General features: G+C 52.8%; 8 protein-coding genes across 8 annotated transcripts; 5 read left to right on the forward strand and 3 right to left on the reverse strand.

Annotated features, from left to right (window-relative positions):
• Positions 1-463: 463 nt before the first annotated feature.
• AYL99_10042 (hypothetical protein) lies at positions 464-1,219 on the forward strand (the record flags this gene model as incomplete). The annotated part of the gene is made up of 1 exon (XM_018841548.1): positions 464-1,219. The coding sequence occupies one exon, from the start codon at positions 464-466 to the stop codon at positions 1,217-1,219; it is 756 nt and encodes a 251-aa protein (XP_018689257.1).
• Positions 1,220-1,346: 127 nt separating this feature from the next.
• On the reverse strand, positions 1,347-1,788 carry AYL99_10043 (hypothetical protein; the record flags this gene model as incomplete). Its single annotated transcript, XM_018841549.1, has 3 exons — positions 1,347-1,502; positions 1,562-1,672; positions 1,723-1,788. The coding sequence occupies 3 exons, from the start codon at positions 1,786-1,788 to the stop codon at positions 1,347-1,349; spliced, it is 333 nt and encodes a 110-aa protein (XP_018689258.1).
• A 513-nt stretch (positions 1,789-2,301) lies between these two features.
• Positions 2,302-3,159, forward strand: AYL99_10044 (urease accessory protein UreG; the record flags this gene model as incomplete). Its single annotated transcript, XM_018841550.1, has 1 exon — positions 2,302-3,159. The coding sequence occupies one exon, from the start codon at positions 2,302-2,304 to the stop codon at positions 3,157-3,159; it is 858 nt and encodes a 285-aa protein (XP_018689259.1).
• A 292-nt stretch (positions 3,160-3,451) lies between these two features.
• On the reverse strand, positions 3,452-5,131 carry AYL99_10045 (hypothetical protein; the record flags this gene model as incomplete). The annotated part of the gene is made up of 1 exon (XM_018841551.1): positions 3,452-5,131. The coding sequence occupies one exon, from the start codon at positions 5,129-5,131 to the stop codon at positions 3,452-3,454; it is 1,680 nt and encodes a 559-aa protein (XP_018689260.1).
• Positions 5,132-5,984: 853 nt separating this feature from the next.
• On the forward strand, positions 5,985-7,898 carry AYL99_10046 (hypothetical protein; the record flags this gene model as incomplete). Its single annotated transcript, XM_018841552.1, has 3 exons — positions 5,985-6,667; positions 6,773-6,798; positions 6,856-7,898. 3 exons carry the CDS (start codon positions 5,985-5,987, stop codon positions 7,896-7,898), a joined length of 1,752 nt encoding a protein of 583 aa, XP_018689261.1.
• Positions 7,899-8,307: 409 nt separating this feature from the next.
• On the forward strand, positions 8,308-9,859 carry AYL99_10047 (hypothetical protein; the record flags this gene model as incomplete). Its single annotated transcript, XM_018841553.1, has 2 exons — positions 8,308-8,410; positions 8,469-9,859. The coding sequence occupies 2 exons, from the start codon at positions 8,308-8,310 to the stop codon at positions 9,857-9,859; spliced, it is 1,494 nt and encodes a 497-aa protein (XP_018689262.1).
• A 1,362-nt stretch (positions 9,860-11,221) lies between these two features.
• On the reverse strand, positions 11,222-12,055 carry AYL99_10048 (hypothetical protein; the record flags this gene model as incomplete). Its single annotated transcript, XM_018841554.1, has 2 exons — positions 11,222-11,747; positions 11,859-12,055. 2 exons carry the CDS (start codon positions 12,053-12,055, stop codon positions 11,222-11,224), a joined length of 723 nt encoding a protein of 240 aa, XP_018689263.1.
• A 1,789-nt stretch (positions 12,056-13,844) lies between these two features.
• On the forward strand, positions 13,845-15,975 carry AYL99_10049 (hypothetical protein; the record flags this gene model as incomplete). The annotated part of the gene is made up of 3 exons (XM_018841555.1): positions 13,845-14,049; positions 14,107-14,706; positions 14,759-15,975. The coding sequence occupies 3 exons, from the start codon at positions 13,845-13,847 to the stop codon at positions 15,973-15,975; spliced, it is 2,022 nt and encodes a 673-aa protein (XP_018689264.1).
• Positions 15,976-16,299: the final 324 nt, after the last annotated feature.

Genomic DNA, 16,299 nt, shown 5'->3' on the forward strand with positions numbered 1-16,299 from the left:
GGACAAATGACACTGACAAGAATCGGCCACGTAAGTGTGGTCTCCGGTCAGATCACAATTGTTAGATGCTAGTACCAGAAGCGCAGCGATCTTCTTCCTCTGGAGCGAAAGACTCACAGACACCACTTGTTTTGAGTCCAGATTGTCGTTTCAGCCATAAACAGACAAAAGCATAACTAATATCTACCGAGAAGAAGGAAGATAAATTATCGGTGTCACGTGGCGCCTCATGCTTCGTGTCACGTGGTGATTGAAATCAGTCGGCGCCGATTGGCTGGCCAACGGAGCGAACTCGGCTGGAAGGCAGAGAATGACGGAACTGCCTCTTTAAACTGCGCCTCCATGTTTAACTTGAATTCTATCCGCCATATGTTTTTATATGCCCTCGCACATGCTCTTGTCCCTACCGCTATAGCCTCATCTCAGTTCTGACGGACCAGACAGTCACTGACATACCTCTACAATGTCGGCGACGCAGCTTGTCCCCATATCGTCCTCATCCATTCTCTTCTTCCGAGCCCTGGCAATTGCCTCGACCGCCCGGTCATGCCCCCACCATGCCTTGAGGGCTTTCTCGTCCAATATAGCCACCCGGCAATCATCAAAGCGAGAGCTATACACCACTCCATCCTATCAGCCTCATACGCTGCCTGCCGATTTCCCTCTTCCTCCTAGAAACACCAATATTCCGGACACTTCAATCGCCGGACCCAGGCCGCAACTCAGTGACACGAGACAGAATCAAGGCAATGCGGCGCAGGAGAACAGCCCTGATGAAACTGCAAGCATAAGTGTGCCAGAAGGAGTGGCGCAGAAACCGAAGCCAGTACAGACGCCACAGCCCGAGCAGGCCAAAGCAGCGAAACCTCGGCGAAGCAAGTTACGGCCTCGGAAAGCTGCCATGACGATAACACCGAATGCGCTGTTTCATCTGCGCGAACTCCTGGATCAGCCCGAGCCCAAAATGATCAGGGTCGGTGTCAAGAACCGTGGCTGCTCAGGCCTCTCATATCATTTGGAATACGTGGACAAGCCGGCCGCGTTCGACGAAGTTGTTGAGCAAGAGGGAGTGAAAGTCTTGATTGACAGCAAAGCACTCTTTAGCATCATCGGCAGTGAAATGGACTGGCAGGAGGACAAGCTGAGTGCTAGGTTTATCTTCAAGAATCCCAACATCACTGAGCAATGCGGTTGTGGCGAGTCCTTCAGCGTGTCATAATAGACAAACGTATCGGGTACTCTTGGCTCAACAAGACCTATTTACGAAGAGCCCAAGCAATGATCGGAACCTTTTGCAGAGCAATATCTTTGATATGCAGGCCAGCATTGAGAGCCATTAGCATCCCTTAGTATACACCTTTCTCATAATCGATGACTCGGACATCGTCGAACCTCGGACTGTTCTTCTTGACGAATGCTTGGTGGACAGGATCGTCGGCAACATAATAGTCTCGGTCCTCTTTTGAAGCGAACTCGACGACGAACCCATGGGTGAATCCTCCCTTTGACTCGGTCAATATCTTCCTTTCACCCCACGAATGGATTGTGGCAACAGACGAACCTGGGCTCCTTCCGGGCTGTTATCTACTCCGCCAGATGAGGAAACAATGTACGGTCTATTTTGTGTTGGGTGGATGCAAGTGTCTTTCAACGACAACATGTCATCGCAAAACTGTTCGGGTTAGAAACTAGGTCACCAATGCGTGTATCGGCAGGACAGACCTCTTTCTTTTCTGCGTCGCTCAGTGCAGCCTTGAGCTTGAACAGGACAATATGGACGATTGCCATTGTATGATGCTTCGGTCGAGCTTTTGCTCCTGTGGATCGAAAACCTCTCTCTTATCGAACACCTGACCCCTTTCCTTTCTCAATCGAAATAATCTATCTGAATCCGTCCTCAAGCGGATGATATTCCACCTTGCTCAGTTGGTACACCGTGGACTCTCCTCTCCGTGCGGGGTACATCTGCATCATTTTTTGAAGTCATTTGCCCCTCCCACACAGCTTGTGATAGCGGCTCTCCTTGCCAACGCGTCAACTCTCTTACAGCAATTGCATTTAGTACGACTTCGAGCATAGGCGCTCCCCGGGGCTATAGCATTCATATCAAGGGCGGGATCCTGGTATATCTACACTGCGACTGAGTTCAGCCATCCCGCTCGTCCTTCTGCTTCCTCGAGTCTGGATATCTGCGAGACCTCTATAAACTTCTCCTGCACGCCCCAAACAGACCACACCATTCTGGCCTTCAGCTGAAACCTTCGGGTCTTTCCCAACGTCTCATCAGTCCTCATCCTCAACATGGCCAGCCACTCTCACGACGGCGGCCTTGCTCACTCTCACTCCCACGATCACACGAACGGGGCGCCTCATGGCCACACGCATGAAATCCTCGATGGGCCAGGTTCCTACCTGCACCGCGAAATGCCTATCGTCGAGGGCCGAGACTTTGGCGACCGCGCATTCACAATCGGAATCGGTGGCCCTGTGGGGTCGGGGAAGACAGCGCTCATGCTCGAGCTTTGCCTCGCCCTACGAAAAGAATACAATATTGCAGCCGTGACCAACGACATCTTCACGAGAGAAGACGCTGAATTCCTGACGAAGCATGGCGCGTTGACACCCGAGAGAATTGTGGCCATAGAAACAGGAGGCTGCCCGCACGCCGCTGTCCGAGAAGACATATCTGCCAATTTGCTCGCGCTGGAGGGTCTGCACGCAAAGTTCCAGACCGACCTGTTACTGATCGAGAGCGGCGGCGATAACCTCGCCGCAAATTACTCGCGCGAACTGGCGGATTTCATCATCTATGTTATTGACGTCGCTGGCGGGGACAAGGTGCCCCGCAAAGGAGGTCCGGGAATAACGGGCTCGGACTTGCTCGTGATCAACAAGTGCGATCTGGCAGACGCCGTGGGCGCGGACGTGGATTTGATGGAGAGGGAGGCGAACAAGATCCGGGAGGGCGGTCCCGTCGTGAGGGCCGTGATCAAGACCGGGGTCGGTGTCAGGGAAACCGTCGATCTGATCCTGTCGGCGTGGAAGAGCACCGCAGGATATCAGCTAAGTCGGGAGCGGTGGGCGAAGGGCGTGCCTAAGGGTAGTGGCGAGCAGCCTGTTGTGAATAGGTACACCAGTGTGTTTGCCGGCTCAAGATAGCCTGCATCTGGCTGGAATCGTGTGGGAAAAGGGATATTCAGGTCAATGGCGACCAGGTCACCCATGGATGGCATTTAGAGCTTAGCGACGGGAGGAACTAAGGAACTAAGGAACTAAAGGACGATATCACACACGGCTGGACACCGCTGCATCCGGCCTGAACAGGAATACAAAGCCAGATGTTTGCTAAGGACGAACATTGTGGCCACCTTTTACAAATTTGGTCACCATGATAGTATTGGTTGGATAGCAAAATACATTCCATCTATCCATCTATGATAGGCAACCCCATCTATGCACCTCTCCTCGCGAACCTCGACAACGCCGGGCCCAGCTCGAGTTTATCCTGCTTCAACTTCTCCCTCTCCCTCTCCGTCCTCTCCTTCTTCATCTCCTCGAGTCTCATCCTCTTCTCGTCGATGATATTCTTCCCACCCTTCTTGCGCAAGTGTCTTCGGAGCGCACTGTTCTTGCCTCGGCCCCGATTCTTCTCGCGAGCCTTGAGTTTCGCGAGAGGATCCTCGGCGGGCGCGTCGAGGTCTTTTTCACGCCGGCGCTGCTCCGCGCTGCGCCTGTCCAGCGTGCCGATGAAGTTGGGGTCCAGGGCGATGGTTTCCGGCTGGAGTTTCGTGAGGAGGGACTTGACCTCGGCCTCTTGTCGCTGCTTGCGCGTCTCGTACGGGTTGACCTCGAGGGCATCGTAGTTGGGTTCGCCGGCGCCGGGCACGATGATGCTGCTGAACCCGTCCGCGTGCGAGATGCCAAGGATGTCGTCGAACGGACAGAACTGCACGCGTTCGACGCGGCGGCCGTCGTTGCCCCAGTTGAGATAGGGCGATTGGACTTTGGGAGGTCCGGAGGACGGGGAGGTGGTGAGAAGGTCTCTCCAGATCGTCACGGCCGTACCGCTCGCCACGGCTGCAAGGCCACGGTCGGATATATCGATCGAAGAAGCCGGCTGCCGCGTCGTGTACGAGTGAATCTCTTTCCAGGCACGGATGTCCCAGAGTTTCAGACGCAGATCTTGTCCACCACACAGCATGTAATTGCCTGAGCGGTCGATTCCTATGGACCGCACAGGACCGGCATTGGATTGGATCTTGACCAGGGGCGTCGTGGAGTTGGGCGACCATAGCGAGACGGTGCCGTTCTGGTGACCAACGTGAAGAATGGCATTGTATGGATTTTGAGCGAGAGCCGTCGGCGCTCCTTTTCGGGTTGGGTGCTCAGCCACTACCTGACCGGTTGAAGTATCCGTGTATCGAAGAAATCCGCTGTTCTCGATGCCAGCAAGGAGGAAGTGGTAGGGCAAGAATTCGAGATGTGTGGCCTCGACATATTTTCTGAGACAATGGATCTCGACTCCGGCATGATCGTAGATGTACGTGTGTTTTTTCTGCGCCACGGCAAAATATTGATCGTTGTGCAACCATTTCGCATCTCTTACTGTCTCGTTCAAGTGCAGCTCACATCCTGGCTTGCCGGCGCGCCATTCGCAAGTGGCAATATGGCCTTTTCTTCCGGCGAGCAGCAAACTGCGCCCGTTCCTCGTGTAGTCGGAGACGTACGGGCCCAAGTCGAGCTTGAATTCAATCGACTTGTTCGCCTGCTGGATACCGACGGCGTCCAGTATGTCAGCTTGTCGGACCTTGTATGTTTTCTCAAGTTCCGTCTCCGGTTGCAGAAACCCTTCCTCGTTCTCGTACAGGATCTCTGCATCCTTGGCGCTCATGACCGCGGTGCGATATTTGTTCTCGATCCTCTTCAGGTTCGCACGTAGTTTCTTGTCCTTGACCTCGTTCACGCGGACAGGGCGCCCTCGACCGTATTTTCGACGTGCGTCGGCCACCCGTTTCTGGTTTTCCTTGTCTTGGGCAGTCAAGGGCCCCGTACTCGTGGGTTTTCGTTTGGTAGGGGGCGAGAGATTGTGGATGGTGAGTTGGCCATCGCCATTCTCAACGAGGGTCTCCATTGTCCCCAAGTCCGTCACGAGTCCTGAGGTCAGAGGGAGTTATTCGCGGCCGTATGCCATACATAGTGCACGGTGGAAAAAGATGCTTTTCAAAAATTTCAGGTCTCCGCACCCGAAGTTGTACCGGGATCCACGTGCAGCGAGGGTGATAATGTCACGTGGTGATATTACGTGGTGAGTTGTGACCACGTGACCTCCTGGTGCCACCTCTATCAATGCCCTCATACTGGAGAGAGTGACGAGGCGAGACCTGCCCGATGTGTTGAGCTGCTGTACGTGTTATCATGAGCGCTCAGACTCCGTATCTCACTCATCTGTTTCTGTCTGATGGTTACGTACTTACTATGTGTGTACCAGGAAAGGTAAAGGCCAACCCCGCCTTCTCCCATCTTGGTCGAGGGAGGGACAAGCCTGACCAAGGATTTCTTCTCCGGAACCTGTGGGATAGGCTGACTTGGGCAAGACCCAGGCTGTCGTCTGCAACCAGCTGATTCGAAGTCTCGTCCGAGCAAGTTGGGTGATTGGTCCAGAACAGCGAACCTTTCCTACTTGCGGCCTTTCCAGAGCTTCAAGCTACGAATCATGTTCTTCTCGGCTAAGCCCCATTGATGAGACGGCTCTTAGGCCTCATTAAGGCCGCAAAGCTGTCGCAATACTGGTGCCAGATGGACAGCCTCATTTGTCCGTGCCTTGGAATAGGCCGCGTTCACAACCTCTCACACAAGAGGCTGACGAGTCCACAGACGTCAGAGGCTGTGGCTAAAGCTCTGCAGCCAGAGAAATAAATCTGACGCTGTGTCGCACATTGGAGCTGAAATCACCTCGCCGAACACTTACCATCACTAAAGGAAAAATGCTCTCACTCAACCTTCTCATTGCATACTTGTTGGCGACCGTCGCCGCTCAGTCCGCAGTCAAAGTCCGCGACAATGTCCACAATCTCACCTACGTAGGCCTTACTTTCTCAGGAACCGAGCAATTTCAGGGCATCAACTTCGGCCAGGACACCTCTGGCGCCAATCGCTTTAAGCCTCCCAAGGCCTTTACCTATCCCACGGGCACCACAGTCCAAGCCACGGCCGCCGGCGCTGCTTGCCCGCAAAACACGAACTTGTCTTTGCTTGGGGCCATAAGCGAGAACCCGGGGGTCTTCAATCTCTCAGAGGACTGCCTGAACCTTGAGGTGGTGAGGCCTGCAGGGACAAAGCAAAATGCGAGGCTCCCTGTCATGGTCTGGATCTCTGGCCAAGGCGACGAGGAAGGCTCTTACAACTACACGTTGTACAATCCCACGGCGCTCGTGGCCGGTGCCGCTGCCAAGGGCACGCCAGTGATCTATGTCTCGATGAACTACCGGGTCAACGTCTTCGGATTCGCCAACAGCCCGGCGCTGAGGACGGAAGGCTCGCTGAATGCTGGGTTGCTCGACCAACGCCTGGCGCTGCAATGGATCCAGTCTAATATCGCCACATTTGGAGGGGATCCAAAGAATGTCACAATGTTCGGTCAAAGTGACGGAGGTGTCAGTGTGGGATTGTGAGTCTTCCTAACGAACCCTGCGCTGATTTTTTTGATAATGCCGTGTTCAGGAAGTTCTATCTTATATGACCCCGCCGGTCGATGCTAACGTGCAATAAATAGGCATATGACGGCGTTCGGTGGGAACGGTAAGAATCTATATAAGACCAACTATCAGTAGAAATGCTAAACACTGTCACCAACAGGCACCGCTCCCTTCCGTCGAGCCATCATGCAATCTGGATCCACAGCGGCCGACCCTGGCGTCACTGGAAACGCAACCGTCACGAACACTGCGGCGGTGGCTCAATTGGCAGGCTGTACCGGCACGAACAGCAGTCTGGTCTTAGCTTGTCTACGAGAAATTTCCGCGGTACAGCTCCTGAATGCTGTCCTCTTATTTGAGAACTCAACGACATCTACTCAAGCCAATGGCGCGTCTCAGGATTTGTTCTTCCCGACGGTCGATGGAAACTACATACCTGCTCCTCCCTCGACTCTGATCCGGACGGGCCGGTTTCACAAAAACATATCCGTCATCGCCGGATGGACTGAAAACGACGGCAGCATCTTCGTGCCACCGACACTTAACGGCTCCACTGATGCACAGGCTTTTCTACATTCATCCTATCCGAATCTCAACTCGACTACGCTATCAAGCTTGATCTCGCTGTATCCGATCAACGAGTTTATGGCATCAGCGCAAGCTTTTCAGATCTCACCCTTTTTCCTGCAAGCATCGCAGATCTACCGCGATATCAATTTTGCATGTCCGGCGATCGACGTAGCTCATCGTGTTACTCAGTATGGCAGCGCAAGCTACTTATACGTGCTCAACACGACATCATTGACCAGCGTCCTTCAACTCTTCAATGCCACCTTCGAAGGGGTCCTCCACTTTTCCGATGTACCTCTTGTCTTTAATCAACCAAACGTCGGTTTCGGAACCACTGCCGCAGCGAACCTGACTGCAACCAGAATGTCAGGTAGCTGGGCGCATTTCGCTTCGACGGGCAACCCAAGCGGCAACTCTGCTATCACCCTCTCAAATTGGACTCTGGCATATAACAAGTCCCAGGCTGCAGTGACGAGTCAGAATGTAACCGGGGCGAGCATTAGAGTCATTGGTGGACCTAACGCAGGACAGGCGGAGCTGTCATCAAATGCTGGAGCCGCAATCGAGCCTCAACTTTTGCGCCGATGTGCATTTATCAACTCGCCAGCGTTTTATCAGCAGGTGCAGACGTGAAACCCTACCTAGGGCAGTCCTTGCTGTCTGTCTATACAGATCCAGTGCGATACTACTGGTACAAAAGCCTCGAATAAGGAATATCTAACTGAGACTATACTATATATTATTAGTATACTACTGCCCTAGTTTCAATATGTATCCCAGACAAGGCTGTCTCTTCTGTTCGAAACGGTTAGGCCCGAGTTCGGCAAGAAGAACCGTTCTCCAACCCATTCTGACTTTCATCTCCATTCTCGGTGCGAAGTCGGAGTTGATTTCTTGCATTAATTACTGCAACCACTTGCCTACAATAACCATTCTCCATTTACTATCCACCCATCTGGCACATCCGCTTTCAGTCCTTACCAGTCCGCATACTCGCACTCATTTATACTGATGGTCAAAAATCCGATCGGACTCGTCAGCCATGTCGTTCGGTAAATTGCCTCCCGAGGTGCACTCCATGATCCTTGGGCTAGTCGCCGACAACTCAACATGGAGAGAAGGATTACCGCTTCGAGGTGTTAGCCGTAAGTCGAGGAACCTGTTCTCTAACGTGTGGGTGATAACACAACGTCCATCTGGCAGGTCTATTCGATCGCGAAATCCAGGCTCAATACTTTGACTTCGGCAAAATACACACCAGTATGGACGAGGATACTGACCGAATAACGCTGAGAATGGGGCTCCAGCACCTGTACCGACTGTTAAAGGGACAAATATGCGCCAAACACGCGAGAACTGCCCTTATCAGCCAACTGAAGGGCGCCGTTAAAATCCTTATGTCGACTCCCACTTTCCACGTCACCGACGATTTCCAAGCAAGATATGTTTACACCATCAATGGTACAGTACGACTCCAGCCGGGAGATCGCATGTCTCAAACTGCGTCCATGGTCGCTCTCGGAGTCCTCGATTTCGTCGCCGGGGACGACCACTCCCGCTTGTGTGTGCCGCTGGCTCGTCTTACCAGAAATCCACGGCAGATCGACCCGCTTTCTTGGGCCATAGTGACGGCGATTTCCATGAAAGACAGTGCCACCATCGAAGCTCTTGTCGAGCAAGAGCCTCAAATCAGCGTTCGAAACCATATCCTTGCTGATCCCTTACGCTTTGCCGTGACCAGCCGTTGGTATGATATGGTCCGATACCTTCTGAAACACGGCGCGGACGTAAACACTCCGAATCACCATTCACACTGTTCGCCGAAATACGAGCGGAGGCTGATTGAGCAGCCTTGTCTCTCAGGTGATGTCAGAATGGCTGCACTACTGCTTGATCCCCAGTATGGCCTCAAACTCGACGCAGCAGAGTGCGACAGGCTGTTGTGGTCGACCGTGCGGAAGCTTTCCACAAATAATACTAATGCCGATTCATATATCGACATCATTCGCCTCTTCTTGAAGGCATCACCAGCCAACAATCAAGGCTCTGTTCAGCACCTTGTCGTGCATCTTGCTATTGTGTGCGACATACCGGCGCTGATTCCGATCGTTGATGAGATGGGCTATGACGTGAATGAGACCGAGGGTGGCCGGTCGCACCTGTCGCTGGCTGCAGCCCGCGGTCAAAGCGAGGTGGTCCAGGTACTGCTCGACAATGGAGCGCGGCACAGTCTCGACAGTGACCACGACGCTGTCAGGGCAGCCTGCGTTAATGGACGGGCAAATGTGCTTCGCATCTTACTCACACGGGTAACGACGATCGACGAATATGGCCATGCATTAGCCGCGGGTCATTTCCTGCTCGCTGCCAAGGCAAGCTGCAGCGACCCCGAGACGATGTCGCGTTATATCGGAGTCATAGACTGTCTCTACGAGCATGGATTGGACCTCACCGCAGCCAACTGTGGCGTCAAGGCCCTCAGGTTTGCGGTTGAAAACAAACACGACGTACTTAGGACGAATCTTCTCGAGAAGGGAGTTCGTCTCCCCGATGCTACAGAATTTTGTAGACCTCGCGGCAGGGGGAATGGCTAGCGTGAGTATTAAACAAAACACTAGGAATAGCATTATTATTAATTTATCACCCTCATCACCAAACAGTCAGTTTAGCACTCCGGGAGAAGGAAGGAAGTAGTGGTTACATACATATAACGTTACAATCTCTGTTTTCGTTTGACATTCATTTGAACCACCAAGTTCAATCTCAAACATGCCACCAAATTTTCCCAAAAGGGTAATTCGATTATGAGCCTAGCTGGATCATCCGCCTAAACTCGAATCGGGAACATCATCGACGACAGACAGCCTCCAACCACCATGCCCTGCAACGATATGTATGTTGTCTCTCTTAGTCCAGGCACGTGGGCATCACTTCGGCAATGAATGACATCCACAGTGAGTACAAAGTACACATACCATTCCTTTCCCAAACCAACACCTCTCGCTCTGTGTTAAAATGAAGTTATGGTCTACTCTCTGGGTAAGACAGTCGTGGTTATCGGCAACGACTGTGTACTCCTCAGATACATGGTAGTTTTGATGCGGTGTATCTAAGATAGATACAGCGTGTATGTGATGCGCATCCGCTCGCATTGGACGCCGCGTTGAACATACAGCACATGCATCAGGTAGTAGGCTTGCCCTTTTTAAACCCAAGGAGAAGTAGGCGACTGAGCGAAAAGTCTGGCACCCCAGGTACCAACCACTATTGAAGTCTGTCCAGAACTGGATAAATTTGGTAAAGTCCGTATAGATAGAGCTGTCGGTAGTTGTGGTATTACTTGACTCTATGGACCTGAAGACGACTGGAAGGTGCAGGGACGACTGCCGAACCCTAGATCGGACGGTTCCAGGAGGTCACGTACAGCTGTAAGATCTTGTTCCTCTATAAGGCCTTCTCGAGATGCGATGTGCTAAGGGTTTCAAGGCGGAAAATGGTCTTCATGAAGCTTTTTTTAGGGACAGTGCTGTTAGGTCGCGTATCTCTTCCTGCCCTATAACGATCGACGGGGATATTTGAACGAGTGCACACTCACTGTATATGATTTATATGGGAAGATATCTGGCGTATGTGGGCACAAGAACTCGAAACACAATAGGATTTCCAAGCATGGCGGTTACCCCAGAACCTATGAAGACCGATAGGCACAAGTGAGTTGTGTGAAGCATGAGATACCAGGGCTAAACAGGTAGTGGCTATGGGGGTTTGTGAGAGCGGCTCATCGTGCCGTGCTGGCCCAGAGGGCTCATGAGTTGGACACTATGCAGGTTGACCGTGGGAGCCCACAGCCGCCCTGGGCTTACTGGGCCAAGCGGGACTTTTTGCCGATGTATGATGTACATGACTACTAACCATCCGCTTCGATTCAGTCCTACGGAGACATTTAATCGTAATTTTTATACCTCCTTGCGAATATCCTCGTCCCTCTTCTCCTTCCACTTCAAACCCGCCCCGTCCAGCAGACTCCAAACTCTGAATATCTTGCCTTGTTCGAGGGCGTAAAAGACATGCTCGTAAAACGTGTCCTGCGTCGTTGGTGTCGGCTTGTAGGTCAATTTCAGCCGGGCCGCGACCGAGCCGTCGCATTTCTGTCTCCAGTCTTCCTTACTACCAGGAGTGCTCGTCGTGCTGACGACTGCAGCAGGAGGAGGGCTGATGATGCTACCATGGTTCTTCTCCACGATGAGCATTTCCACCTCGAACAGCAACCCTGGCAGGTCTCTTTTGCTGTCGCCTATGAGCCTCGCATACTCGTGAACCGGCATTGGCGCAGAGTCATTGTGAACCACGCCATCTTTGACGAATTCGTCGAGATCTCCGGGGCCACATGGGCTGGAGTTGATTTTGTGGATATAAGCCAGATACTGGCGTCTGAGGTCTCCATCAAACGGTTTCACGGTGGGCTTGTTTTCCCACACGTAGCTTTTGTCTCGTCGTCAGTAGCTTGGACATCTAAGACGTGTATACCAGCCAGCCCAATTGATCAGGAAGAGTGTATTCCGAAGTGAGAGAAAAATTGGAATGCGGTCATACTCATCATCTTCGTCTTCGTCCTGGTCCCTATTGCGCAGCACATATCTCGCCTTCCCATTTGGTTCAGTCTCTTCCTCGATGGCTATTTCGCCGAGATTCGAGATAATGTTGTCTATAGTGGTTCCAATGTCCGTGTGGGTCGCATGGCGGCCGTGGTGTGACGAGTTACCGTCGGCGGCGTGCGCGTTATGCGGCATAACTTCGCGGTGGTTGAAATTTATTATGAATCCAAAATTCAGTGTTTAAGATATCGGATTCTCTGGTCTCGCCGGACATGGGAGAGGATGCATATGTGGTTGGTGTTGGATCTCATATTTCTAAGCACACAACTCACCCATACTCAATACTATACGCGGTTTTTCTGCACGTATGTTGATCATACGACTTTCACGTGACTATTCCCACAGCTCAGCAGCCGCCCCGAGAAAATCCGTGAGTGGCATTTCTACGTACACCACGAAATAATAGTCCACATGCGACCGCTCGTGACAATGTACTTCTAAGAAATTCATGTATTAAACACATTGCGGGAGGCGTTTGTTTCATGTTGTCGGATCCCCCCCGGCATCGGTGAATCCTACCGAGAATGCTGGTGATTCCGGGTAAATGCAAGCGTCGCTGACACGACATCGACAAAAGGGGGGTTTGTTGCTGGATCCAGCCTTGAGGCCCCTCCCCCTGCCCCTCAAAGGATATTAGATTCTCCATACCGGCAGCCAAAAAGCCCATCCTTCCTCGTCTCGTCGATCACGTCACACACTGGGGAGAAATGTCTCTCGAGAAGCGAGTTGTCGTATATCCTGGGGGCCAACATGAAATAACCAAGCGCCTTCCCCTAGTCTTGGCAGTTTGGACAGTCGGGGATGCTGCAGGAGCTGATTCGTGCAACTTTACCAATCAAACAGCGGACCGGGACGCCATCAAGGGGTCGAGCTTGTATGAGGCCGATAATGTGAAGGTGGGTGTCTCGGAATGGCGTGTTTGAAAAGGGACCAAATCCTTCCAGGTGGGAAGAACGCGGGGGGCCTGAATAAGGCCTGAATAATCCGACAGCCACAACGCCCCTCTAAGAATATTCCCCCTGCAAAAAGCCCGGGAGACGCTAAGCCCTTCGCCAAGCAGTTAAAGGGCCACAAGCTCGCGTAGTACTGTAGCTGCCTTTGTCAGACTAAGCTCCCCACAGAACACGTTACTGTATGTACAACTGCACCGTCCGTGCCACACGGACGATTAATCCACTACTAGTCCTCAACCTCGTCAACCTCCACGTCTCCCAGCTCCTTCAGCCGGCCTCGCTAACTTGCCGGGTTCAACACACTACTCGCGAGCTTCTCACTCTTCGGCCTCGTAACTCAGGCTTTCAGCTCTTCTTATCGATCGGACACAACCGAGACCACGTTGAGATCCAGCCTCAAGCTATTTCAGCTTTGCCTATCGTGCTACTACTCATGTTCGCTGCAGCTATACTGACTACAACCACCAAATTTCCAAATCACGATTATTATCACAGACCACAGCACCAAGAAGGACACTGTGACTAGGCCTCCCTAGTGCGGCCCAAGCCCCGAGATTGCAGCCACAGAGCTGGTCCTAACCTCTCCTCGAAACACAATGGCTCCCCTGGTCAGCCGTTTCAGTTGCGGCCGCATCTTTCCACCGCCTGAGTCCGCTCACACTAACCCTCGAGAGTTGGTCATCTCACTCCAATCAAATTCGCAGGTCTGGAGCGCCGATGTGATAATGTATACTAATATTCTGGCCTTGTGGCGGCTCTTTTAGACTTTCAGCCCCATCGTTCTCGCAGACGACACGGGAATTTTGGGGTCTCTTTGGGTTATTTTAGAAAGTCCCGTTTCTTTAAAAGTCCAGGCCTGCTGTCGCCCATGTCCCAAACCTCACGACGATTTCCAATCGCCATTGTGGTGACTGCCCGCCGCGGCGGCATTTTCCTTTCTGCCTATCGCGTGCACATTCTTTACTGCTAACATGACTTCGCACTATTCTCTTTTGGACCGTCGAGATTCGAGCAGGGAGCATTTGACAGACGGGATAGTTGACTCGCCACGAGGCACCAGTGATGTTCCCTTGAGAAATATGAGAGGCCACGCCTTCGAGGATTGGAACCAGCCGGGATATAGTGAGGATTCACTCAACGAGGGCCTCAAACCTGATGTGCGGCCCGGAGTGACAGGTACGGCCCGGCCATGTGAGGCCCCATAATCCCATTCTAACTGACACGACTCTCAAGGCCAGAGCTGGCGAAAAAACTCTGGATTCAGCATACCGTCGGTCGCATCATCGCCCTGGGAACACAAACTCAATGAGAAACATATCCGTGAAGTGCCAACAAACACTGAGACCGTCAGATACTTCGATCCTCGCCGGCAGACGCGAAGAGTGTTCATCGAATGTTTGATGATGTGGTTTTGGACGGCGGGAATCTGTGGCGCCCTTGCAGGCACCATGTACGGCTTTTCCTCCATCAGAGATGGGCTCTCGCAGACGCAAAAATACGTCTACAACGCCATGATTACTGGTCTATCCATTGTGCTCGGTCTTGCCTTTGCTGCACAGTTCAAGCAGTACGCCGAAATGATGCGATGGAGATTCCTCGCCTCGCAGTATCGAACCATCCAAGACTTCGAGGACGTTCTCGGTTGCGACAGTTACCGAAGTACCTTGCGCATACTGTGGAAAGGTCGGCGCTCGGGCTCGTGGCATCCGAGCAAAGCTCAAGTGATTGCTGCCATTTGGCTAGTCATCTTTGTGGCGTTCAACACTTTCGCGGCTCTCCTCGGTTTGACATATTCCATTGATGTGTCAGATGAATTTGTATCCATCAACAATGGTATGGGTGTCAGACCCTCTCTCGACGATCTTCATATTGACATCTCACACAGGCGTCGTCAGCGTGGCCGACCTTCAATATATTGCGAGCCGTGAGCAACCCGACAACGGTGCGGGCTACCTGGACGAGTACCAGAAAGCCGCTGCAAATCTCTGGGGCCAACTCGGGCAGAATTTCCCAATAATCACGACCACCCTGGACGACGACGACGAATCGGGCGCAGTTGTCTTCACAAATGAGGCGAGGGACTTGTGGTGGTACCGGTTCGTGGACTTGGGCCCCGACGGGAAGACCATGGTTGTATCGACGAGGACCGTGACCAGCCAAGCGCACTGCGAGGAGTACACCGTCCTCTTCGGCGGATATGCCGGGTTCAATACCGAAAACTCGTCCCTGACTTATGAACTCGACTGGGAGGATAATCAGGGCAATAAATTTTCCGACATCGTGACAAACGTAGCGACTGGGTCTACCACCTGGATGGGAAATTCCAGCAGTCAAAATGTTGGCTGTGGCCCCCGATGCAGCCAGATCCTTGCCCTCCAGTCGGCCAATAACCTGACTGTGCCCCAGCCTCGGATATGGGCTTGCAACAACACCGTTGGGCAAGTTCAGGGTCTCGACGACGCCGGCTTTATCAACACCGACCCTCTCAAAATGCCCGACGACCAAGCCTTCTACCTTGCAGGTTCTATTGGCTGGACCGGTGTAGAGGTGGTGGACGACGCTCTCCAGTTCTTCCTGTTCGATGGCGACACCCCGTTCAATCCGCCGGGCAATGCCACGGCCGAGACCATCGCGGAGCTAGTGATGCGCTTTACAGTGGGCGCCATCTCGGCCATGGACTCGTTGAGCGGGCCACGCCGGAACCTCACCGGCACCGCCAGCCCCAGTCCCGCGCAGGTGGTCAACGTGAAATGGGTGGACGCGGGCGCCATCCTGGCGGGGATCCCCATCATCCAATTCGTCCTGCTCGTGGGGGTCGTGTGGTTCTCCGGCAAGGCCATTATCCTCGAGCCCAGCTTCATGACGGCCGCGCACCTGCTGTACCCGGTCATCCAGAAGGTTGGCAAGGACGGCTGTCTGTTCACCGTGGACGAGATGGCCGAGAGGCTGGGCGACAACTACAAGATCGCCTACGGGGTGCGTCCCGACCCGGCGGACCCGGGCCACCACGACACCACGTTCGTGCGTGATCTGGATGTGATCGAGGAGAAGGAAGGGTATGGCTATATCCGTGGAGCCTTCCCGGAAGGGAGATATGATTGAACCCTCTCTACCCATGATGATTGTAATGGGTGTTGTACATCAAGGAGCATGTTCGAACATATATATCTTTTTCAAAATTTCCAGTGAATGAAACAAGCACCTTTTCTTGATGGCGATGTTGGCGGAATACCGTCACGAGCCCCCATGGACTTCCTCACTCCCAAAATAATATGAATCAAGGAGAATCCACGATTTCCCATTCCGTTGCTAAGTGTGATATTAAGGGGACTCTGACCCTGTATCAATCCATACCGCCTCTAATGAGATAACCGGCCCGCCAAGCCCACCCCTGCCAGGGTCTTTTTCTTTTACTCCCTGTCTATG

This window comes from Fonsecaea erecta (genome assembly GCF_001651985.1).
Source record: "Fonsecaea erecta strain CBS 125763 chromosome Unknown Scaff10, whole genome shotgun sequence".
NCBI classification, from domain to species: Eukaryota; Fungi; Ascomycota; class Eurotiomycetes; order Chaetothyriales; family Herpotrichiellaceae; genus Fonsecaea; species Fonsecaea erecta.